General features: G+C 44.3%; 2 protein-coding genes across 10 annotated transcripts in view; one reads left to right on the forward strand and one right to left on the reverse strand.

Moving 5' to 3' along the window:
• Nucleotides 1-1398, forward strand: part of ZC2HC1B (zinc finger C2HC-type containing 1B) — a 40748-nt gene extending 39350 nt beyond the window's left edge. The window contains exon 7 of the mRNA XM_058534293.1: nucleotides 1169-1398. Within this exon, the coding sequence (XP_058390276.1) occupies nucleotides 1169-1239 (71 nt within the window). The 3' untranslated portion in view covers nucleotides 1240-1398. The remainder of the gene's footprint in view (nucleotides 1-1168) is intronic.
• A 2749-nt stretch (nucleotides 1399-4147) lies between these two features.
• The window catches only part of PLAGL1 (PLAG1 like zinc finger 1), a 113884-nt gene continuing 93728 nt past the window's right edge, over nucleotides 4148-24303 (reverse strand). For all 9 annotated transcript variants that reach the window (XM_058534214.1, XM_058534213.1, XM_058534218.1 and 6 more), the window contains 2 exons: nucleotides 10990-11471; nucleotides 4148-6167 (listed from right to left, as the gene is read on the reverse strand). In XM_058534214.1, coding sequence (XP_058390197.1) covers nucleotides 4928-6167; nucleotides 10990-11141 — 1392 coding nt within the window. In that variant the 5' untranslated portion in view covers nucleotides 11142-11471 and the 3' untranslated portion in view covers nucleotides 4148-4927. The remainder of the gene's footprint in view (nucleotides 6168-10989; nucleotides 11472-24303) is intronic.

A 24303-nucleotide genomic window follows, 5' to 3' on the forward strand; every position in this document is an offset into this window, starting at 1 on the left:
TTCTTTCATTCCCACAGATTCCAATGTTCAGATGGGAAATGAGTTTATAGCCTGGTCAGCAGATATCTACTGGTGGCTGTTTTCTCAAGGGTTTTGATATAAGAACGACTGATTTACTGGGAAGGTACCTCTGAGCAGCAGCTTCTCCAGTACCTTTACGCAGAGAGACTAAGATCACCATGAAAATGTAGTTCTGGGTTCTCCAGCTGCATGGCTTCACATATTTAGTGAATTGCATTTTACAGCTTTGCTGGTGTGGGCTCTGCTTTTATTTCTGGAGCCAGTGGATTGGAGCAAGTTAAGCATCTTCCCTGTGCTAGCATCCCCTCCTTTCCTAACTTAATCATGTAGCAAATGCAATGACTATCGAAGGTTCAGCTGGTGATTCTTTGGAAGAAACAAAACTTGTAGATCTTGGAGTAAAACGAACACTGAAAGCCCTTTCTATTCCTCTGTCCTTTGATAGTTTGACTCACAATTTCCTTGACTTGTTTGGAGACTCCCCCTTTGTAAAACACTGATTAGAAAGGAGGCCTCGAGGACAGAGGGGATTTACTCCTTTTTAGGAAAAATGATTTCTCTAAGAATCCTGTCCCATACCAAGTGATCCAGAACAGACTATGGTATGGTATGCCTCTGTCTATAAACTCCTACATCTCCGTCCCTGACGGTGCTGCTGGACACAAAGGGAGAGAACCCTGTTTGTGGAATGAGTGCATCACTACGTAAATAACCCCTGGGAGGGAAGGCGTCTCATGCTTCCATACGGCTTATCAAACCCTTTCTAGCATGAGAGCAGGCAAAGAATTGTGAAGACGTGAAATAGTTGGGGTACCTGTTGAAGGCCGGGGCCGTAGTGAGGAAAGGTGGGGAGAGTCAGCTTGTATAAGTGGGGGGCCCCCTGAGGTGGCGGTCCATGGGGCCCGTCCATGGTAAGGGAAGAGCTGGCGGCCGAGGAGAGAAGGCGCCTGAGACAAACCCTGTTTTCCTTATTATTTGGCCCAGGACAGAGACTGAGTATTTGTCTATAGCTACAAAACAAAACAAAACAAAAACAAAAAGGAAGAACAGAGACTTTTGAGTCCAATGTGAGGATTTCATAATCATTCCTTTCTTTCTTGCTGATGTTTGCGTTTACATAATAACAAATCCGTTCATGTCTGCAAAGGATTAGCTGTGGACCCTGCTTCTGGAGCAAAACTGAGACAAGGATTTACTAAATCTTCTAAAAAAGATTAACTCCTAGAGACCAGGTAAGAAAAAAAATTAACCTTGAATCCAGGTGTTGCTAATCCTCTAATGTGCAGGCTCAGTTAATGAGCCTATAAGAGAATGAATCCGTAGCAGGCACCCCCAAAGAGGAATCTGGGCAAACCCTGAGTTGGGTTAATAAAATGTATGCTCTTGAAATTTACTGTTTTGTTAAACATATAGTTTGAAAATGATATTCAGTTTTTGATTCTTGACTTAACAGGAAAGGAGAATAATTTCTCATATTGACCTGGAAGGCTCCTGCTCTTTTTTCCAAACACATTCCCCCAAAAAAGGGACAGTTCCCTGAGACTGACACTGACTAGGATTGCTAGGAAGTTGGAGACTTTTTTGATATCATGAATTGTTTGTTAAAACCATTAAACATGTAAAGAGGCCTATATTATTTGACATTCTCAGTGTGGAAACAATGAAGTTCTCAAGTAACTGCCTTGCCTTTCTGCTTTCAGACTGGCTCCCTGTAACTTATCAGCCTGGACGGCTGTGTCCCCAGGAATGCCACCTAAGGAAGGAGCCGGAGACGCCTGGTGACATACCCGTGATTCCTCACGTAGATCGAGTCAACACTAGCCTCAAAGTTTCTTATTTACTCCCTTCAAAATTTCAGAACAAAATCATTAAACAACAGATCAACCTGTACGATGATGCTTGATTTAAAGATTCTTTTTTAATTGGACTTAAAGCTTTTTTTAAATTGGCTTTTAAAGAAATGATGCTTCGATATTAGAAGCTTTTAGTGAAACAGTCCTGGGAGTACTAGCAGTATTTACTTACTAGGAAAATTAGTTTTTTACCTGGATTCATTCTACAAAATGGCCGTGAAATCCCAGCTTTGATATTTGCTGCTAATAAACACTAAACTATAATTCGTAACTACTCCTGTTTTATTTATTTTTTTTGTGAGGAAGATTAGCCCTGAGCTAACATCCATTGCCCATCCTCCTCTTTTTGCTGAGGAAGACTGGCCCTGGGCTAACATCTGTGCCCATCTTCCTCTACTTTATATGTGGGACGCCTGCCACACCATGGCTTGGTAAGCAGTGCGTGAGTCCACGCCTGGGATCTGAACCCGCAAACCCTGGGCCACCGGAGCAGACAGCATGAATTTAACCACTGCCCCACTGGGCCAGCCCCATTACTACTCCTGTTTTAAATGTCCATCTGTGTAACACGTAGAACTGTCTCACGTACACCAGTGCACACAGTTGGTTTTGGGGGAACACTGCAGTAGAGGGAACAGGTTACAATAACCTTCCCGCCGTGTGTAGGATGCTCTACATGGCCTCAGGCCATTTATCGATCATGGCCAAATCACAAATCAGCTGTCCATTTCACCACAGTTTATATAGCTATGTTGGGAGGTGGTGTCTCAACTATTTTTTTCTTTGTCGTCTTAAGGGTTAATAAATTCTTCTTGTAGAGTCATTTATGCTTAACTCATGCTTTTTAAGAAATTTTTTTTTTAAACTCAGGGAACTTCTTTAATTAGAAATTAAGCCATTTTTCTGGTCTAAATTTAAGTACGAGACTCCCAAGCTACTCCCACCTGTAGTGCAGCAAACACAACATCTGAAAGGCTTACGATCTGTATTTTGGGGAACAAATGCTTCATGCCTGGGTGAATCAGGTATATGTATGTTCTGGAACAGACTGAAGACTACTAAGCCACGTGAAAGTATTTGCAGAAGCTTCTATAAGTGGATCTTGGGAGGCTTTAGCTGAGGTGAGCCACTAGGCTCTCTCCCCTCTTGCTCTGCGAGAGTTGCTTCCCGCGGAGAAGTAAGAAAGAAGGGATGTGGGGACTGACTTCGACATCCCCGAGCAGTGGATGCCTACTGATGAGGTGACTTATGTCCCTTTGTCTCGTTTCCTCCCCCAGGTTAAACTGTAGTTTAAGGATCCGCCATGTCAGCTCCACACACGACAGCCCAGCCCCGGGTAGCTTGCCCACCCTCATCAGCATCTCTGTTAACGGGCTGTGAGCAGCCAGGGTTTCTCACATTTGGCTAGTAGTCTTCTTTGATGGGCAAACGAACTCAAGGCTTCCCTTTCTCTACCGTATTTAAGCAAAAATAAACAGGCTTGTCAGATTCAGGGGGACAGTCTACTTTCTGAAGAAATCCCGATACAGTAAATTTCTAATCTGTACTAGAAATTAATTAATAGTAAACAAACACCATTGTAAAACTGGATCATGGTAGCCCAGGGTAAACTCAACTTCAGTAGCCAGTAGTCTGACCTATACATCAGAAATAAATTACATAACACTGTAGAAGGATTCAGAATGTTATACAGGATTTTTTAGAAATAAGTTCTTGGGCCGTGAATTTAACTGAAGTATATAAGCTTCTACCGTAAGTCATAATTATTTTACTCAAAAACAGGTAGTTTCTAATAGATGCTGAATAGAAGTCGTCAGAAGAGTAGTTTCTGTGGGGAAGTAATGACCAGGAGAGGGCATTAGGGAGCCGGAAATGTTTTGTATCTCCCTCTGGACCGTAACGCAGTGCAGGTGTATGTAAAAATTAACCAAGCCATATGCAGGATTTGTAGAGTTTATTATATGTAAGATATATCTTCATATAGAAAGCCTCTAAACACAAAAGACAAAGGAGCTTTAAAAAAAGGTTAGGTTTTATATTTTTAAAACTCATTAGATACCAAATTCAAGAGATAGATTATAATTACATTGCAAAATGTTATCCCTTTTGAATAAAACTAATATTGACTTAAATGATGAATTTAAAATGCATTTATTTATTGGTGATTAAAAATAATACTTAAGCAGAGTAGTATTTTAAGCCAGACAGAGCAAAGAAAATTCTTGTTTTTTTAATATATATATATATTTAAATTCCAGTAATATTTTCTTAAATTCCTGTTAAAAATATAATCAGTATTAAAGTCAGCAAAATGCTTTTTTGACTGACGCCTGGATTATTTTACCACTTAACCTGGTTACACAGTGATTTTTTTTTTTTTCTGTCAGATGTAACTGACAACCAGTTTAGTCTTTAAGATAAATGAAGTGATAACTCACATTGTAGCATCTTGTGGAAAATATTCAAACTACATTTAAAATGCTTTTTTAAAATGGAGACGTCTATTATTCCACAAGACATTGTTTCTGTAAAACTACAGGTTGGCTATGGCAATAGAAACTAAACTACATCCAACCCTGAAGGTAGAAAAATCCCTGAAAAGAAATACACAGCCTAGTTATAATATGCGATATAAAGGTTATTCTCTTATTTGAAAAATTCTCCCATTGTGGAGGAATCCAAACCTTCCCATAGTTCCCTTACTAGGCAGTGCCACATAAAGTTACTTAGTTAACATTATTATGATCATGGCTTACGATTAAAATTCACGTTGACGAACACCTAGATATAGCAGCCCTCTGGATGTCGGTTATGACAACAGTCGCAGTTCCATTAAAGAATACTTGCTTCTTAAATTTGGTACAAAGCTTGAACACTCAGGACAGATTGGCACAATACACGCAGTTCGAGAACTCTCTTGTCTAAAGCCAGTCATCACTGAAGAAGCCATATTCCCAGTCCTGCTTTCCAAAGCTTTCCTTGTATTGTAACTGATGTTTAAAATGCTCCTTAAAACATCTTTCAGGATGAGAAGAGTATGCTTTCAAAACCAGTCATCTGAACGCATGATGGAAATGAGGCAGGATAGCTGAACCGGTGCCAGCTGGGAACACATGGGGGATGGGCGGGAGGGGGAGCTGGCCCAGGGTCATAGTGCTCATGGCTAGTGAGGGATCTTGTTGCTGCTGCCCCAGACAGCTTAACCTATGGGGCAGAGACTCCCCGGGCCCCAGGGTGAGAGTGCTATTCCCAAAGGCATTCTGGGTAGCAGGAGGGGGCAGCTGCCAAAAGCCCAACAGGGGGGAAAGGTCCAAAGAGGCAGGTATGGTTAGGTTCACAGCATCTGCAGGGAGCTCCTTGGGTAGGTTCACTTTACCAGCACTTCCCTTCGCCAGATCAAAACCTGGGCTGAGCTTGTGAGGTGACTGAGGCTCTTGCAGAGGCAAGTCCTCGAGCAAATTGATATTGCAAAATCCTTTAGTATCTGCTTTGAGGGACAGGCTTGCAAGTGGGGAGTATGAGGTAGAACTGGTGTTGTACTTGTGATTCTGGAGGGGTGGAGGAGGAGAGCTAGGAGATGCTACGGGGTGGAGGGAGGCAAGGGGCTCTGGCAGCGGTGGTACAGGCTGGGAGGTTTGCTCCGAGGGGTGGTGGGTGTGGCTGTGTACCTCAGCTGGCAAGCTACCTGCAAGCCCGTTCTGTGCAGGAGCTCCTAAAGGGAAAGGAGACAACGGGGCAGCCTTCAGTTGAAACTGGGGCGAGATGGAGTGGAAGGTGCTCAGAAGGTCTCCAGCCTGCAAACTCTCTTTCATCAGCTCCTGTGAGTGTGTCTTCTTGGTATGTCGTGTGAGGTGGTCTTTGCGCCCAAACCTCTGGGCACAAAACTGGCACAGGAAGTCCTTGCAGCCTGTGTGGACCACCAGATGGCGCCGCACGTCCTTCCGCGTGTAGAAGCATCTTTCGCAGTGGTCACACTGGTGCTTCTTCTCCTTGGTTCCAGCAGGGGGCTTCTCTTCGGCGTGGGCTTTGAGGTGGTCGAGCAGCACCTCTGTGCTCCCTAGCTCCAGGGCACAGACCCCACAGGTGAGGTCGCCGCTGCTGGCCGCGTGGAGGGCCAGGTGCCTCTTGTAGCCCAGCATGGTGTTGTACTTCTTGCCACACTCCTCACACCCAAAGGCCATCTTGTTGGGGTCATGAGTTTGGAGGTGGTTCTTCAGGTGGTCTTTCCGGTTGAACGTCTTCTCACAGTGAGCACACTGGTGAGATTTCTGGGGTGAATGGGTAGCCATGTGCCTAGGAGCAGAGGGAACAATTTCACAATAGACTCAGTTTTTTCAGAGCCGAAGAAAGGTGTAGAAACAATATTAAAATGTTAGTAGTAGTTTTCTCTAGGTGGTGGTATAAGAGATCATTTTCAGTTTTAAAATACTTTTCTGTTTCCCAGATTGTACACATACCTAAAACTTTATAATAAAAAAAGGCTCTACGAAAGACTTAATGCCATTTTCACACCTGTAAAGAATATGCTTTGAGAACATATTTTCCTCACGTATACAAAGATTTCTAAACAAATACAAGTATTTAAAAACATCTGAGGGGCCAGCCCGGTGGCATAGTGGTTAAGTTTGCACGCTGCGCTTCGGCAGCCTGGGGCTTCACAGGTTCGGATCCCGGGTGCGGATCGACGCACCACTTATCAAGCCATGCTATGGCGGCATCCCACATATAAAGTAGAGGAAGATGGGCACAGATGTTAGCCCAGGGCCAATCTTCCTCAGCAAAAAGAAGAGGATTGGCAGCAGATGTTAGCTCAAGGCTAATCTTCCTTACACAAAAATATATCTGATCATGAAAAATATATTTCAGGAAGGGGTTAAATACTCTTTGAAAATTCCTGGATTTCCAAAAGTAACCCAGTTTGCCTTCTACAGAACCCCGTAACCCCCCAGTTTTAGGTTATTGTTCCTAATGCAATTCCTGGTCTTTATTGATTGAGACAAAAAGTTCAGGCCATAGACATAACACTAAAAAGTCTATCCTTAACCTCAGAGGAAGTGCCTAACTGGACCCAGTATGCCAACCTATGCTCTGACTTAGCCTTGTGCCTCCCAGGAGATCTTTATGCTTAAGTCTTGGTTTCCTCCATTTAATACTTTCTATCAGCTACCATCTCAGATGTGTGCAGCCCCTGTCTCCATTTCTTCAAGATCCCTTATAGATGCCTTCAATCCACTTCCTGAAGGTCATTGGTAATTTCACGGGCAAAATTCAAAAGGTCTTTTCTAGAAGGACTAAACTGCTATTCCTAACAGCAGTTCTAAGTTCTTCTTTAACACCGAGCTTCAAGGACAAGCCATAGTCATCCTAGTCAATCTGGAAATAACTATTTTATATTTATATTTGTAAAGCACAAATTAGTTTTGGAAAACCATCATAATTTCACTTCTATCATAGCTCCACTGAATTCCTAAAATCTAAACTGTTGGTTTTTAAAAACTCAGTGATATAAAGAAACCCTGAGTCTGTCATCCTTAAAACTCAAAAAGGTTCATTTTAATAACTAAATACATCATATAAAATCCCAAGTCCTAGATGTTAGTATTTCTTACCAAATAGCACTCTTAATTACAACTTGCAACTTGCACGTGCAACAGTGCTTCATGTCTCTCTTGACAGTTAACTCTTTCAGTTTTGTCTTTAGAGGCTAAAGCTTGTCCTACTGACGATTTAAATGCAACTGAGCTTGTGACTTGGGATACAAAAGAATTTCTAACAACTCATTCTATAAAAAAGATCAAATTTCTTTAAAGACAGTATGTTTAAGTCAAAGTGTATTAATCATACCTTTCACCCCACCTTCTACCCCGGACTGTCCATTCCCGATCCTTTTCTAGAGGGAGAATTGGTAAGGGGTCTACAGTAGCAGCTGCTTAGAAGACAGTGGTGGTCCATACTTGGAGGTAGACTGGAAGCCAGTTCAAAAATATAAAGCTGATCTGAGTCTAATTGTCATTTTCTTAAATATAAAGCAAAACCTCATATCTCCTTCCTCTCTCCCTTAAAAAAAATGTAGCCTGCTATGTGCAGTGATAGAAAGAAAAGTCAGTTCCAGCCACTCCCTCCAAGACACCAGAGCTCGGCATGCAAAGAGACACATATCATGTGGTGAGTTCTGTAAGACAGGTCCCATGTTGAGGAACAGCAGCTACTGCAATAAGTGCTTGAGAGATCTGAAATGATGCTGATGTCTTCAAGTTCCGGATGTATTTAAATACATTCGTCGGTTGCATAAAGGGTTTTTAGAGTCTATTAGAGGGCAAACAGCTATGTTCTTATACAAGCTATGTAGAGATATACCATCAGGAATAACATGGGGGGGAACTGCTTTACAGACTTGGCATGTAAACAACTTTCTTTCCATTTGGTCCAGTACTTGTGAATTCCTAGGAAGACCCCAAAGCTCTGTCCTGGTTCTCCTATTCTTGCCTCTCTCTCCTTTTGTCTTTGTGGAGGATTTTTATCTGCTTAGATCACCCATGGGGAGATCAATGCCACGTTAACAACTCTGGACCTGGTATTTCCTACACCTTTCCTGTCCTACTCTCGTCCTACCGATGGGAAAGGCACAGGTTGACACAACGGGTACCTGAGCAATAACACTTGTCACATTTCACCGGCCGCCATCCCTCTGAGTTTTTCTGACTCTGTCCTTGGCCTGGCATTCCATTCTTCCCCTTTTAATTTATCTGTTCCTTACTCATGCAACAGTCCCAATCTAGAACAAGATCATCTTAGAGCTGAAATTGTTTCCTTTCTTCAACTTCTTACGTCACAACCCAGGAAACCCCCAGTTTCAGTCTGTCCTACAGTCAGCACCAAATACCACCGTCTTGGGGTGTCATCGGGATCATGTCCATGATCTTAGAATTCTTCAGGGGCAACAACTTCCGTTAAGACTTCCAACCAGGGCCTCCAGCCTGCCTTGCCCAGTCATCCTTCTTCCCTCTGCTTTCTCCATCTGACTGCTCTCACGTTCTCTTTCCTAGTTAAGCAAGTCAGTTCTTTTCTCCTTCGACCTCTGCTTATAAAATGGAGCTTATGTTGCAAGTGAAGGAAATGGGATGGAATCCCGCCCTTTTTGAAGACAGCAAAACCTAAAGCATCCTGCCCTCTCGCCCCTCTCCTCTCCGGTCATGAGATCACGGCTTCAGGCTGGAGAGGCAAGCAGTGGTGGTGGCGGTGGCAGAGAAGGCGGCTCTGCACCAAGTACACGGCTTCCCTCTTCCGCCTCACTTCACACCCTTAACTGAGCAAGTTGTTTCCCCTGCTCGGAACCACCACCTCCTAAATATTGCTTAAGACATCTTCTTCGGTGCGGTTTACCACAGTAATCCCACCTAATTCCTGTCATTCCAGTCATCTGTTAGCTCTACTGTCTTTTCCAAATATTTATCTCCTATATGTGTTTTGGTCTTGATCCACAGTTATAATATCTTCCTTGTGGCTTCACTGCAGCCAGTGCTGCTTTCAGTGTTCGGGTAAGGATAATTGCTGTGTACACATAAGAAGCTTGTTACAAAACAGGAACACTTTGCAACAGAATTGGTGCACACAGTAGGCACTCCATACTTATATTTTTGGTAACTAGAGATTGGCTTGAGTACAGAACACATTTGAATTTTTAAATACATAAGCATTTATAGGCTTATTTTAAAAATCAGCTTATTATTTACATTGTCTATAACAGTGATATTCTTGAGGGCCAGGAGCATAACATATTTTTTTAACTTTCAGGTGCCTTCCTCCAGGGGCACTCCAAGACTTAATAATAATGTGGTCCATATTAATGCCACTCAGATAAAAATCTTCTCTTGCTAAATTTTGACTCTCATCTCTGCAATTATATGTGAGGAGTCTGAAAGTTGAAGCATTAAGGTTCATTTCATGAAGATTAGAGGCAAATGACACATTTCCCTTAACCAGGCATCAAGACGTGTACGTTAGTGGGAGTTCTACGTATGTAGCTCTGAGGGTACCACACACACAGCACACACAGCTTTCGCTGTCAATCAGACTACTGCACAACTTATCGATGTCGTGTATACTGTCTTTTCTATGATATAAAAATCCTTTGGAGGCAGAAGCTACATCTACTTGCTTCCCTCATGGAAGTGAGGACTAACAGACACTCAAGAAATCATGCACATTAAATGCACTATTTAAAAATAAACGACTTGTCTGTTAGGAGTGGTTTTTATCCTTTGGCGTATCATGGATGCCTTTGGCAACCTGATTAAATGCACACACTCAGCAGCTGTATCCCCAACAGAATCCACTCCTTAGGGTGGGTTTTAGAGCCAAGCTGAGAAACAGCTCCAAAAGCTGACACTTGGAAGTGTTCCTCCTCTCCATCCTCACTGTCAAGACCTGGATGAGACCTCTGGATTTCACACCTGGACTATTACAACAGACGGCAACTCGGTCTACTCTCCTCTTCTCTCGTCTCCCAATTACTGCCGGGGTCATCTTTCTAACATCCTAATCAAACCATGTTTCGCTACTTGGACTCGTTAGACTACAACAGACCCTTCAGGACAGTGGATGAGGCCTGTTAGGGGCTGCTTCCTCCTTGCCTCACCCGTTCTCCTCCAGTGCTACCCTCTGTACACAGGCGCTTTCCGGCCAGAACCTCCTCTATCCACCCCCTATTCACCCTTTATGTCCCAGCTGAAGACTCTGCCTTTCTGAGAAGCCTTCCTCCCAGTCCCATCAAGCAGTGAACAAGTGCCACCACCCACACAGCCCTGTCAACGCACGTAGATTGCATTTTAATTGTGTCTGCACGACTGTCTCCCCAACCCTGGGTCTCTTCATCTTTCTGTTCTGAGGCCTGGCATATTGTAGAAGCAGAAGAAATATTTGTTGAAAGAATGAATTGACACTGCCCAGTAAAACTGTCACATAAAACTACGTAAATCACTGGAGATAAACAGCTTTCAAGGCTGAAATGCGTCCACATTCCGCATCCCTTCTCCCTTGCAGTGTTGGGTCTGAGGGCCCACAGAGCCCTTGAAAGGTACGTGTAAAAGTCCATACCTTTGCTCAAGCCTCTCACCTCATTAATTTATATCTGGAAATGAAAGCTTTGCCACAGTCTGGCTGCAAGCACTTGTACGGTCGCTCCCTGGAGTGAGAATAAGTGTGGATAGTGAACTTCTCCAGGGTGAGAAACGTCTTGCCACATAATTGGCAGGGGTAGGTGGCCATGGGCTTTGCTTCTCACACCTTCCTTTTCAGATGCGCTGACCAAATGCTGTGCCATTTAAGCACAGATGTAAGGCTGGTCCTGAGCACATCAGCAGAGCCACGGCAACTGAACTCCAGACCAGGGGAGAGGCAGCGTTGTGGTCCTGGGCTTGCTTCTACCCAGACACGGGCCTCTCAGTTCCCCCTAGCTTTGCTTCCCGCTTTCCCACATTCCCATTTATCTGCAGTCTCAGGCAGGGAGGAGAAAGGCTGAGGCACAGATGAGATGCCAGGAGCAGAAAGGAAATCTGCATCACTAGAGCCGGGGCATGTCCTGGACCACCAGACTGTCTGTGGAGAGAAGAGGAACAGTGTTCTTGCATTAGTCAGTTGAAAACAATGCTTTTCCTCCCCCACCAGCTCAGCATCAACAACCCAGCATCCACGTGCTCCTGTAAACGGCTCTAAATGCAGCCCAATTCTCCATCCTCCTGAGTGCTTTAAGAGGTGGTTCCGCGCACAAATCCACCCGTCTGTGCTGCTCCTGAGTGGCTGCTCCTGAGTGGTGAGCAGTTAAGCACGCAGTGTGTTGATGGTGGATGGAGCACTTTGCTTTGTAATGGAGACAGCAATTTCCACAGACGCGGTATTACCTACTTCAGACCACAATTCCAGGTCAGAGTGAGGCTCAACCGACCAATTCAAAGGCAAAAATAACTCCCCAGAGTGTTCCAGTGTTTTTACTGGTACAGAAACAGAAACCATCCCTGCTTATGCAAACCACGGGCTATTCCTCTTCACTTGTTAGCGCAACAGAAGGTGTTGATCACACCTGTTTAAACTTCCAGGAGACGAAGCAATTTGTATACATCTCAGTTAATTTGTTTGTAAGGTTACCACGCAGAAGGACTCGACTCTACGATGTCAACAACATGATTCAAAGCTAGTTTAGTTCACTCACGTGGTGCCTTTGGAGCGGGGACAGAATAGTCCCAGGGAAACAAAACTGATGGCTCGGGGGAAAGCACAGGCCGCCTGTAGATGTGTAGGCTCCGTCCTCTAGTAAACTTTTCCCCGAGTCTCTTCCCTTTTCGGTGACGGGGACGTTTCCTTGTTCCCCAACCCCACCCTGGAGGCCCAACTACCTGTCGGGGGCCACTTCTAGGAGGGGGCCTGCTGCCTCCTCAACCTCAACCTGCCTCAAACCCAAATCATTTCCACCTTCCCACCTAGGCCAAGTCACCAAAAACCAGGCTCGTCTTTGTCTACCACTGGCCCGCCATTTGAGGAGCCTGAAGAGTCTGAGGCAGCATCATGAACGCCACGGTAAACCCTGGCCACCTAGAATCCTGGGCTGTTCTAGACAGAGCAATTCTCAGGTGGTGGACACTAACCTTTCAAGTGCCAATACTTAAAAAAATCAGAGTCCTATCTGCTTGCATTAAACACACTGGAGTCGCTTCTGTACACAGGCCAGCCTCTCCTGAACTTTGTCAGGTGAGCCGGGCCCTCACGGGAAACTGATCAACCATAGCGGGTCTTCCAGGCGCCTCTTCCCTGCAGCCGTTCATTTATTGCCAAGTCTTTCGAGTTGCTCTTTACTGTTAAAAGTTAATTTTTGCTTACCTTTTCAGTAGCTTTCAGATCAGAAAGCTGGAGTCCAGCTAGATAACATTTTATTCTAACAGGCCAAGCATTTTAAAGATACCAGCACACAGCACATGCGCCTAAACAAACACGCATTCCTTCTCTAATGGGCAGAAACCGCAGCACACGTCCTGCGTTCCTCGTCAACCAGCTCAGATGTTTTCAGCGTCTGGTCAGAGTTCGCAGGGAGCCGGCACCAGGCAGACACCCCGCACCGTCTGGCCCCACCTGCTTGGAACCTTCAGAGCTGACGTGTGCACTTTGACCTGAAGCTGCAGCACTGATCCAAAGCCAGGGACACTGGCGTTCTCAGCCAGCATCTTGGCACCAAACCTTCTTTCTGATGGCAGCACGCACATACCTTGTTCCTCTGTGGCCAAGTGTGGCTTGAACTGAGCCCCCGTCCTGGCTCTGCCCAAACCCCTCTCCCCGCGTCCTGGTTCCCTCATGGTCATCCAGTCCATGCCTGAGGCATCCCCAACAACCCTGGCCACAAACAAAATAATTCCTTCCAAAAATTCCATCCCGTGTGGCCGAGTTTTTGCTGCCAGGTCTCATGATGTGTCCTACTTGTCATGCAGCCTAACTCTGGCCATAAGACCGGCCTGGCTATAAAAGGCCGAGAATTTATCATCATCATTAAGTAGATACATTCACTTGAAGTCTCTGTGTTCTTTCCAGGTCTATTAAAAAAGATGAAGATGTACACACAATATGAAGTTTGAAATCCATCTTTTCCTTGTCCTCTTTATAGTTGAATTCAAAATAGCACCACTCTCAGGAGAAGGAGCTGGTTTGGTAGTGAGGATTTTATATTTCTCTCACCTACACCAACCCCCTCCATAGACTTTTTTCAACTTCTTTCAATAAATTCGCTCTCCCTAGCTCTTGCTTTCTGAGAAATGACCAGTATGTCCAATAGAACTTTGCGTGATGATGGAAATGTCATATATAAGAGACACTCCAAATGTAGCACTAAGAAACTGAAACTTCTGTTTTATTTAACTTTAAATAGCCACATACGGCTGGTGGCTGCTATACGGGACAGCCAGGAGGACTTGCGGTTTCACCGTCAAAAGAGGTGAAGGCAAGGCCGTGCTCTCCTTCAGACACAACTATGTGGCTGATTCACCCTCCAGTGTATCCTGGAAGCACAGGGGGAATTTGTGTGGATCCCTTCACTTGTTCTGTGAATACAGCGGGAAGATCCCCCCGTTCAAATTCCAGCTTGCCCCCTGAGTAGCTATGTCCTGAGTCTCCGTTCCCTCATCTGTGAGACCCACAGATGTAAACGGGCTGTTGGGGAAACCAATGGAAACAAGATGGAGCTGAAAACACGTTGTCATCTAACACCACACCACACAAACAGAGAGTACTTAGGAAACGTGTGGATTAAAAGTAGAAGCCATCGGCTGCACACTGGCTCATGGTTCTAACCACTCAGCTGTGGATATAAAGGAAAAAGACACATGTTCTCTCCCTCCGTATAATTCACCATCCATTACTCACACTGGGAGGAACCACTAGTCTGGATAATATACACGCTCACACACACACAGGAAGGACACACTAGGTGGCAAGTAACAAACCTGCATTCGTTGTTTCTCAACAAATATCAACCTTGACTGACTGCTTACCAACACACCAAGAATAAGAGGAAAAATAAGATCTATTCAATTTTTTAAAAAGTGCCTGCCCTTTAGCATTGAATCAAGTTTTCCCGGATCCACTTTCCAGCCACTTCCCTAGATTCACATTCCCTAGATTCAATAGTTATCATCATTACCTACGTTTCCCTGGGCCTTCAAAGATGGTGGCTATAATCAGGGAATTTTAGACAACGGCCACATTTTATTTAAACATGAGATACATTTCCTCCAACTCTTTGTTCCCCATTGAACTTTCAAAGAACAACAAAAAAAGTTAAGTCACTTAAAAATTTTTATACTTATTTCACGAATGTCTTTTCCCAAGACTATTTTTTTTGAGATTTAAGTCTGTGTGTTAAATACACCTAGCCCAACGCTGAGTGCAAGGCTGGTCCTCAAATGTTGAACTGAATGACTCATATGATAGTGAACACCCTTTAATTTCCTCAGGAAGTCTTTTTTAATAATGAATTCAAATTCACAAATAGTAAAAACAATTCATTCACCATAACTGTGTATTCCATTAATCGGACTTTCAATCTACATAATTACTGTTTTCATGATAGAATCACAAACTTCTATAAAAATAGTATTTCCCAACAGACTATACATTCGTGGTGGCCGAGGATCAAAGCTCAGCTATTTTTAAAAAATCAACTGTGTGGATAATACAACATCTCCCATCATCACGCACTTGACCAGCACCGGGGGGCTGCTGCTGATTCCAATCTTGGGTTGAAACCCGATGCGCTTTCTGGCCACATCCTTAAAACAGACTTGTGATTAACTTTCTATTATCTGGCAAACCACCAACAATCCTAACAGCGAGCTGACAAAGGGATGGTCCTGATGATCATCAGCCTCTTCTGTGACTTGACATATAGATCGCATTTGAGTCTTCAATATGGTAATATTTCAACACCTGTCACCCTGGAAAGATAGTAAGTCTTCCCCCAAAACATCTCAGGACATAATTTTCAATCCCCTTGATTCTAAAAATAGTGAGTGAGTGATACAGATCTGCCAGCGTGCCAAAGAAGGCTTGTGCCATCTGCTTCATTCTGTTCATGCTGATTATTTTGGGGATGAGAGAGGATCAGATTGGAATAAGAACATATATATATGGCAACAGCCAGGAAGGGCTGTGTTCCCTGAGGGCTGGTGGTATAGGATGGTAGAGGGAGAGGTCAGAGCACACGTGTAGTTCCAGGACGTCCCCAGTGCTGCGTAACACAATCATCTAATGGGGGACAAGTGTTTTACAACATTCTCAAAATAAACTATGACTTCTGGCTTCTATTTCCATTGTCCCGAGGGACACAATGCGAGGCCCATTTCTGAGAGGAAATTGAATTTCCATTTTTAGTCTTCCAACATGGGTACTTCAAGTTCCTTTTTTGACTCCATTCATCACCACTCCTTGTGGATAAGAAGGTTCTACTCCCAGCGTTTCCCTCTCTCTCATACTCCCAAACCCTGGGATGGTTTTCACATGAATGTGTTCAGGCCGATTTAAAAAGGGCCTCTAACGAGGTTCTCTTTCTTCTTATACTCACACAATATGAAACAGCCTACCCTGGAGCGGGAGAGGTGGAAATTCGTTGCTTATTTGGCTCTAGGAGGCTTCTAGAGAGGGTGCTTCCCTCAATGTCATTTCTTTGAAGGACCTGATAGCAAGTCTCTATCATCAATGAAAAACCATCCAGAAACATCAGCATGAGAAAGAAGAAGATCTCAGAACCTCCAGGTAGTGGTAACTGCTTATTTTTTATTATGCACATGCATTGTAAAATTTGTCAGGTGCTGTATCTGAGCAAGTACGATGTTAGGAGAGGTGGGGCTTATTGTACGTCTAAACAGCAAAATGGGTGCTCAAGGGGCTGGGCTCACTGGGTCGAGAATTACAGAGGCGAGGCCTTGAGGAGCGCCTGACCAGATGGCTGCGGCTGGGTTTCAGCCTTAACTTAGAGCGGGGCTTCACAAGTGGGGCCCATGGCTGTGAATTCTCTGAGATTCTGTGCAAAATTAGGAGACACGTATTGGAGTTCTCATGGGGAGAGGGAGCGTAGCTTTCTTCAGATTTTCTAAAGGGTCCTAGATCAAATAGGTTCAAGGACATTGACTTAGAGGAAAAAAGAGAAAATTCCTCTTGGTGCTACCAAGTCAGTCTGACTCTTCACAGAGTCACTGATATCTCCTAACCCCTGGGCCATATATTTTATGCCTCAATCACTGCATTTTACCAGGTTAAAGTAAAAAAAAAATAGGTTCTATAATGATATTCTTCTGAAATTCAAGCAGTAAACAACTTGTATCAATTTCATTTCAAATATGGATACAGATGATAATTTAACAGATCCTATCATGTAAGACAGGCCTACCTTTTGACGTTGCCCTCAAAATCATAGGGATTCATTTGTCAGCATCTTTAAAACTCTTTTATTAAGGTGTGTGTGTGTATATACATATCCTCAAGAAAGTACTCAGATATTATCATTAAGTCCACTAACACCTCAGCTGACACATCACTTGGAAGAAGGCTCTTGCCCAGGACAAACTCTTTGGCTGGATCCACAAGGCTGTCACCCTGCCACATCTGCAGACCTCCCCCACAGTGGCCCAAAGGCAACCCAGGCCACAGATCAAGCCACTCGCTATTTCCTTAATGTGCCACGTGCTCTCCCGCTTCTGTGTTTTATCCACATTATGCACCTTCCTGGAATGTCCTGCACCCTTTCTCCACCTGGCCAACTCCGAGTTTTCCCTGTCACTCCCAGGCAGAGGAACGAGCCCCTTTTCTACATGGTGAAATGGTGGCACTAGAGACCACTGAGGAAGTGATTATAATAGTTCAGGTGAGACCCTGTGGCTTGGGCTCAAGTGGTCTTGGTAGAGATAAAAGTAGATCACTAAAACCCATGGCTAACTCAGGAAGAGAAAAATGCTTGGTAAGAACCTGCCTCCACAAAAGATTCTGTGTTCCCTCCAGAACTATGTAGTCAACAGCCTAGGAGACCTCTCCACCTTACTGTGTTTGAAGCAATGTGCCCCCGTTTGTGCTCGTTGGTGGGAAGCACCGATGGGCTCTGGCCTCTCTTCCACTCTGGGGAGCACCCCCTCACAGCAGTTCCCCGACAGTCTGCTGAGCCATCAGGTCTGCCGCCTCCTGACTCCTTTCAACTGTCGCCTTCAGAGACGGACTTTTGTTAACCCAGTGACTAAGCTCTTATTTTCTTAGAAACAAGGCCTAAACTAAGCAAGAAAGCCGAAGTGAGTTATTTATCTAATATTCAGGAAGAAAATTAATGAGAAAGCTGTCTGGTGGATGACACCACAGCTTCAGAACATCAAATCTATGCACGAGACTTAGAGAATTTGAAAGAGGACAGGGTTCCAACCTTCTATATACAAATAGTGTGAGTAATATCTGGTTAGAGATGGCGAATTGGGTCCACGTGTGTAGCACCCGTCTCTCCTGAAACTTGACTAACACAGTATTCATGAGATTTTTCAAAACCACAGCCTAAGATAACAGGAAAGGAGAAGACTGCAACAAAATTTTGGAAGCTGGAAAGCAGGTAAACAAGCAGTAATTGACTTAGCAGTCCTAAGAAAGCTGAATTCTAAGCCGTAATGAAAAGCTACGAAGGAACCCGATTTACCCTGCAGATTCCATCAAAAGCCTCAGAAATCTGGGCCCTGGGTTCCTCTGGAAGTGGGGGTGAGGATGGGGATAAAAACAGAAGGAGAGGTTGCAAGTCTGTCAGTGAAGCATTCGGCCCTCCGACACCCTCCAGCAGAGGGTCTGAGGGGGTACTATGCTGAAACAGGGTGAATTATGGGGAAGTCTGTGTACTTCTCCTATTTGGCTGTCAGAACACTAGCCACCAGGCCTATACCCTCCAGGGCAGGACACTGGAGGAGTCATCTCTGGGAAAGCTGACCAGCCCAAGAGAAAAGAACTAATGACAAGGACAAATGGCAGCCCCAGGGTTTACCTGCAGTACCCTACAACGAAGCCCTTGTTGACAAGCCCTGTCTAAGTATACAAAGCCTCCATCAGCTTTTTTATGGCTCCATCATAAATCAGCATGCAGCCAAGGATCACCAGACATCAGAAGGAAGCATCTAATAGGAAAAACTGACACAGAGCAGATAGAAAAAAGCAGCTAGGATAAAGAAGAAAAAAAAGACTCTACGGAGAGAAGACGAGATGAAAAACAATTATCATTAATACCCTAGAGAGAGAGAGAGAAATCTCTAAAAGAAGAAGAGTATTTTTTGTTTTTTTTTAAAGAAAACAACAAAAAAGGCAGTGGCAAGTGCAAGACCCCAGGGTTAGGGACCGGCATTGAAGTCACACTGGCTGGGGGAGCATCTGAGAACCTGTGGTTGTAATAAACTCCCCAGTGATGCTCACCCATCTTTCTGTTTGCCAGTGTCTTCTTCTGAGAGTACCTGCTATTTCTACCTGTTTGCTAGTCCTAATGCTCACTAGTGATTAACACCACGAAGTGACCCTTTATAACCCAGATAATCCCACCCAGAGACTAATTAACAGTAAAATCATTCATAGATTAAATGGTTAAAACATGCATCGTCAAGACTAAGAAACAGGAAAGAAATAATTTTTAAGCTAATGAAACAGTTTACTATCTTCATCATATGATAAAGGTACCTATTATCACTGCTTCTTGTTAAACATTTGTACTAGAAGTTGTGGACTATACAAGAAAGCAATAAAAAGAAATGAAAGATGTAATATTGGAATGGAATAAATCTTTCATTATTTATAGATGACTGTCTACTAGAAAACTGCAAAGAATCCACATATAGAATATTAGAATTGGAAAGTTTGGCAAGATGTTTAGTTATAAAAATCAAAATACAAAATCAACTGCATTTCTACATGCCAGCAAACAGAAATATAATTAAAAATACTGTATACATTAGCCACAAAACAAAGATACTTAGGAATAAATCTAACCAAAAATGTACAAGATATTTACAGAGAAATTATAAAACTATACGGAAAGACATTAAAGAAGACCTAAATTAATGGAGAAATATACCATGTTCATGAATAGGGAAATACAGATAGAATTATTGTAACACTGTCAGTTCTCTCCATATTTATACACTAATTCAATGAAGTTCTAGTAAAAATTCAACCGAGTTCTTTGCTGGAACTTGACAACATCATTCTAAATTTTATATGGAAAAGTCCAAGAATAGCCAAGACCTTTCCAGCTCTACTGGATCATTTTCATCATTATACCAACAGACCATGATTTCACCCAAAGACGACAAAGGTGAAAGATAACAAAATATGTTTTTAAAAAGCTACAGTAATTAAGACAGTATGATATAGGCATAGGATTAGACAAGTGGACCAATGGAGCAGAATGAACAGCGAGAAACAGACCCAGCCTTGTATGGAAACTTAATATATGACAGGGCTGGCATTGCAATCATGGGGAAAGAACAGACTACTTAATAATTGGTTATCCATATGGAAAATAAGGAAACTAGATTCCTACCATACATCATATATAAAATTTATTCCAGACAGATTACAGGCTTAATGTTTAAAACAAAACTTTAAAACTTTAGGCAAGAACAAAAAATAAAATAAAAAAGCATTTCACAGTAGGAGAAACTCAGAGAGCCAATAAACAAATGAAAATAAGCATAATTTTATGCAGGTTAGATTTCTTGGTCCATCATTAAAATCACTTCCCTGGTACCTTCTAATCTCTAGGCCTTCCCTCGCCATTGTACTTGGCTGGCCAAACTCCAATTCTGGTTAACCCATTTAATCCCTGACTGATCCCAGCCTTACCCCTGGCACTCCTATGCCCCCTTTGCCCCTTTTCTTTTTTCTTTTGTCATGCACTTAACACATCAGACCTTTTCTGTTTTATTTCTTAACACTCTCCCACCCACCCAAACAAACAAATACCCTGGAAGGAAATTCAATTTTCAAACGCAGATTGGCAAAAATTAAAAATTGAGGCAAAACCAAGTAATGCCCAGTGGCAGGGAAAGAGGTGACACACAAGCCTGGAATCATGGAGAGGACATGTGCATTCAAAGATGCTCTCCCTCAGGAATTAACAGATAGGATACAATTAAATTGCTCTATAAAGACTTATGCATGAAAACACACAAGTAAATGTAATTATTAAAACTCAAGGTGGATAAGGAATACGGTTATCTAAGGAGTGATCATCTCTCGCTTGGGGGATCAAGAGAGGTTTCATGGAGAAGCCAAAGTTAAAGCCGAGCCTGCAAGTTTACCCAGTGTTCACGTGGGGAGGTGATCTATTTCAGGCCAAAGGAATCAATCAACATAGGGCACTTGAACATAAGTAGTTCAACAGGACTGGAATATGATGCAAATATGGGGGCAACACGGACAAACAGGCTGGAGAGAGAGGCAAGGACTAAATCATGAAGCGTCAGGGATGGATTGCTCCATTCCACTAGGGGAAGGTGGGCTTTTCTGTTGTAATATTTTAGCAGGTTGATTAACCTATTTAGTGAAGGCTATCCACTGACGCTGAGTTTATGTGGAGGTGGGGAGAGGGAGGTAGAAGCAGGCAGAGAATACCAACAAAACACTATCTCAACAGGAATGGGATGAGGCAATGGAAAGGGCAGAAGCACAGAAATCTAAGCCTCAGAGAGCACAGGCGACCAAGAGGAGCCAAACTACAAGAGGCAAGGACGACCCAGGACTGGAGACCAGGGAGCCAGGCAACAGGAATCCATTTATAAGCAATGGACTTATGGTCAGATCACACTTTCTGACAATAATTCTGGCAGGGATGTGTACCATATACTGGAGCATTGTGGGACCAGGGGTAGTGAGACCATCTTGGCATCTGCCGTATCTCAGAAGACATAATGGTGGCCCAGAAAGGAAGTGAGGGCAGGCTGAAATGACACTTTGGAAACAGACTCATTAGATGAGGGCTTAGGTTAGGTTAGAGGAAAGAGGTGACAGTGGTGGCAGACAGGGACAGGAAGGATGAGTCCCAGAAGAAAAATCCAGCAACACACAGGAGTTAGGAGTCCAGTTGTAGACATGCTGAGTTTAATGGTGCCTAATGGGCATTCAGGCCAGCAAGGAGACCTAGCATGAAGGAGGAGCCAAGCTACTCTTCTAGACTAAATCGAGTGAACAACAACCTTTGGCTTCAGGGAAGCAGACACCATTCTCATTCTGGCTTCAATAAGTGACTTTATGAATTCCTCTGAGCTCTACATGGGTGGCCTCAGATACTAACTGTGATCACTGGTGTTTGTCCTCCCCAGAGTGGGCTGTCCTGGGGGTGAGGAGGGATTGGTTTTCTCCACGGCAGGCTGCAGCCTGACCGATCCTCCCCTGGGATGTCTACCCTGCACTGTGGAACGGGGGGCGGGAAGCAGGCTTGTGGGGCCATGTACCTCTCAGAGGCGCCAAGGACAGAGAAGAAGCCCTCCCCTCTAAAGTCCCCCAGTTCCTTTTGGGTGAGATAGTGTAGTGACAAGTCTATGGTGACAAAAATAAGCAAAATGAGAATTAAGGTGGCATTAAAAAAAAATTTGATAAGATGTTCCAAAACAATTTTTAGATGGTGACAGTATAAAACAACTCCCTAATAGCTCCAAACCCCTGTGTGGTCCCCCACTCTACTAGAAGAAGGGAGGCTTGGGGCCGGCCCTGGGGCCTAGTGTTAAGTTCAGCATGCTCTCCTTCCGCTGCCCAGGTTCGGTTCCCAGGCACGGACCTACACCACTTGTCAGCAGCCGCGCTGTGGCAGCGACCCACACACAACAGAGAGGAAAATCAGCACAGGCGTTAGCTCAGGGCAAATCTTCTTCAGAAAAAAAAAAAAAAAAAAGGCTTTTTACAGGTGGAAGCCTTTCTTTGTCATAATACGTTTAGCAGATGAAGATAATATCTAACCTATTTAATAGTCAAGGCTAGCCACTCTGGGTCTGCATGGAGGTGGGGTAAGGAAGGCAGGAAGAGAAGAGGTAGGAGTGGGTAGGGGATGCCCACAGAACTCGGTCTCCACTGGAATGGACGGAAGCCCCAAGAAGCCATGGCCACGGCAGCAGCCCAGGACTGGGAACCTCAGAGAGCCACAGAGGACTAAGAGAAGCCCCAGTACCAAGGGGAAAGGACTGATGACCAGGACCCGGGGTCCATCACGCTGATGCGCTTCATCTGAAACAGGTCTGGAGGCACGCCCACTGCCCTTCCCTCCCCTGGACAGAGCGGAGGCGGGGGGCGCCTGTACAGTTCGAGATTCCCCCGACGGGGCCCAAGCACTTCTGTGGCGTGTGTCATTCCGCATAATACCCAACCGGAAGAAAGAAGGGAAGGAAACACGTTTACAGATTCTTAAACCTTCTCTCCTCCTCCTCTCCCCACCAGACACTGTATTTTTAAAAATATAAACATTTAGGAAGAAATATCAAATGTCTACAAGCAAGCAGAATACGTATGTGCATCCTAGAGGCAAATGTGAAGTCCAGGATTGGTTCTCAAGCTGAGATGGGACGGGCCTGGTTTTCAGAAGACTATTCATGAACTCTAGGTGGCATGGTGGGGGTGAGGGGTGGACAGCCGTCCTGAAATCCAGACAACAGCCTCTGGTATTAGGAGAAGATTTTCTAGTCATTAAAGTCAGTGATGGGGACTGTTCCTTTGTGACAGCCGAAAATACATCCCCCTCCTCCCTCCCAACAAACCCTCGGCGACTCGCCTTTGGGCTTTTCTAGGGTCCACTTCTATAGCTGACAGCGGTGATCTCTCTTCCTGGGACTCTAAGAGCAGGGCACAGAGGAACCAAAACTTACCTAATTAGCGGCCGGGCCTATTGTCCAAAGGCAGTTACCATTCTAGGGAAAAGAAAAGCCTGGTTCCTTCCCAGGAAGTGTGTGAGGGTAAAGGCCCACACTGAGAAAAGAAATAAGAAAAGCATACTACTCACGATGATGGAAGCCAGACTCATGAGTTAAAGTCTCTTCGAGGAAACTTACAAGCTGTATGAGATTTGGAAAGGATGCTCAAGACTTGGGTGGACTGTTTGATCCTAAAACAACAATATCTCAAATAAGCAGAAAAAGGCCTGATGGTACAGATAACAATATGTTAGCAACCTATCTCTGGGTGGCAGAATTAGAGATGACTTTGTCGTTCCTTTTTGAATACCTGTACTTTCTAAATTTTGACAGTGACTGCCTAGGCTGAGTCTAGGAGTGTACCAGGTGGACACAGGGAGGTGCATTTTCGGCAGAAGGAAGAACATATAACAGCACAGAGGCACCAAGCAGCACAGGGCAGCGTGGGTCGGGCGGTTTACCCCGGCTGGAACGCAGGTGTGAGCAGAAGGGGGGCAGCAGGAGAGGAGAGGGGAGGCAGCGCCCCAACACAAACGGCCTGGCGTTATCCTGTGGGGAACCAGGAGCCAGCGAAAGTGAGGACGTTTCATCAACAGATCGATTTACACAGGAAAAAAGTCACGAGTAATCCCTTGTCCCTCCCCCACGGATAACTTCGTTAGCCTGAGGGAACAGATTTAAACGTACTGTTCTGAGACTAAGTGGTTCTTTTTACACAAGATGAGCCTGAGACCAAATCTGATTACCCAAATGGACACGAATGTAATTGGCAGTTTTAAATGACAGCTTACACTATTTTTTTTCCCCAAGCTTTTCCAACGGACGAGCATCCAGAACTCACTCTAAACTTTGTACAGAGTTAAGACAGATGCGTGAAATCGCTGCCCGTGGTCCGACGCTGGCTCCCCCACCTCCAGGAGCAGCCGGCCACCTCTGAAGCCACACGCCTTACTGATGAGACGAAATCACTGCACAATGCTAGAGTGAGA

This window comes from Diceros bicornis, chromosome 39 (assembly GCF_020826845.1).
Source record: "Diceros bicornis minor isolate mBicDic1 chromosome 39, mDicBic1.mat.cur, whole genome shotgun sequence".
Classification (NCBI taxonomy): domain Eukaryota; kingdom Metazoa; phylum Chordata; class Mammalia; order Perissodactyla; family Rhinocerotidae; genus Diceros; species Diceros bicornis.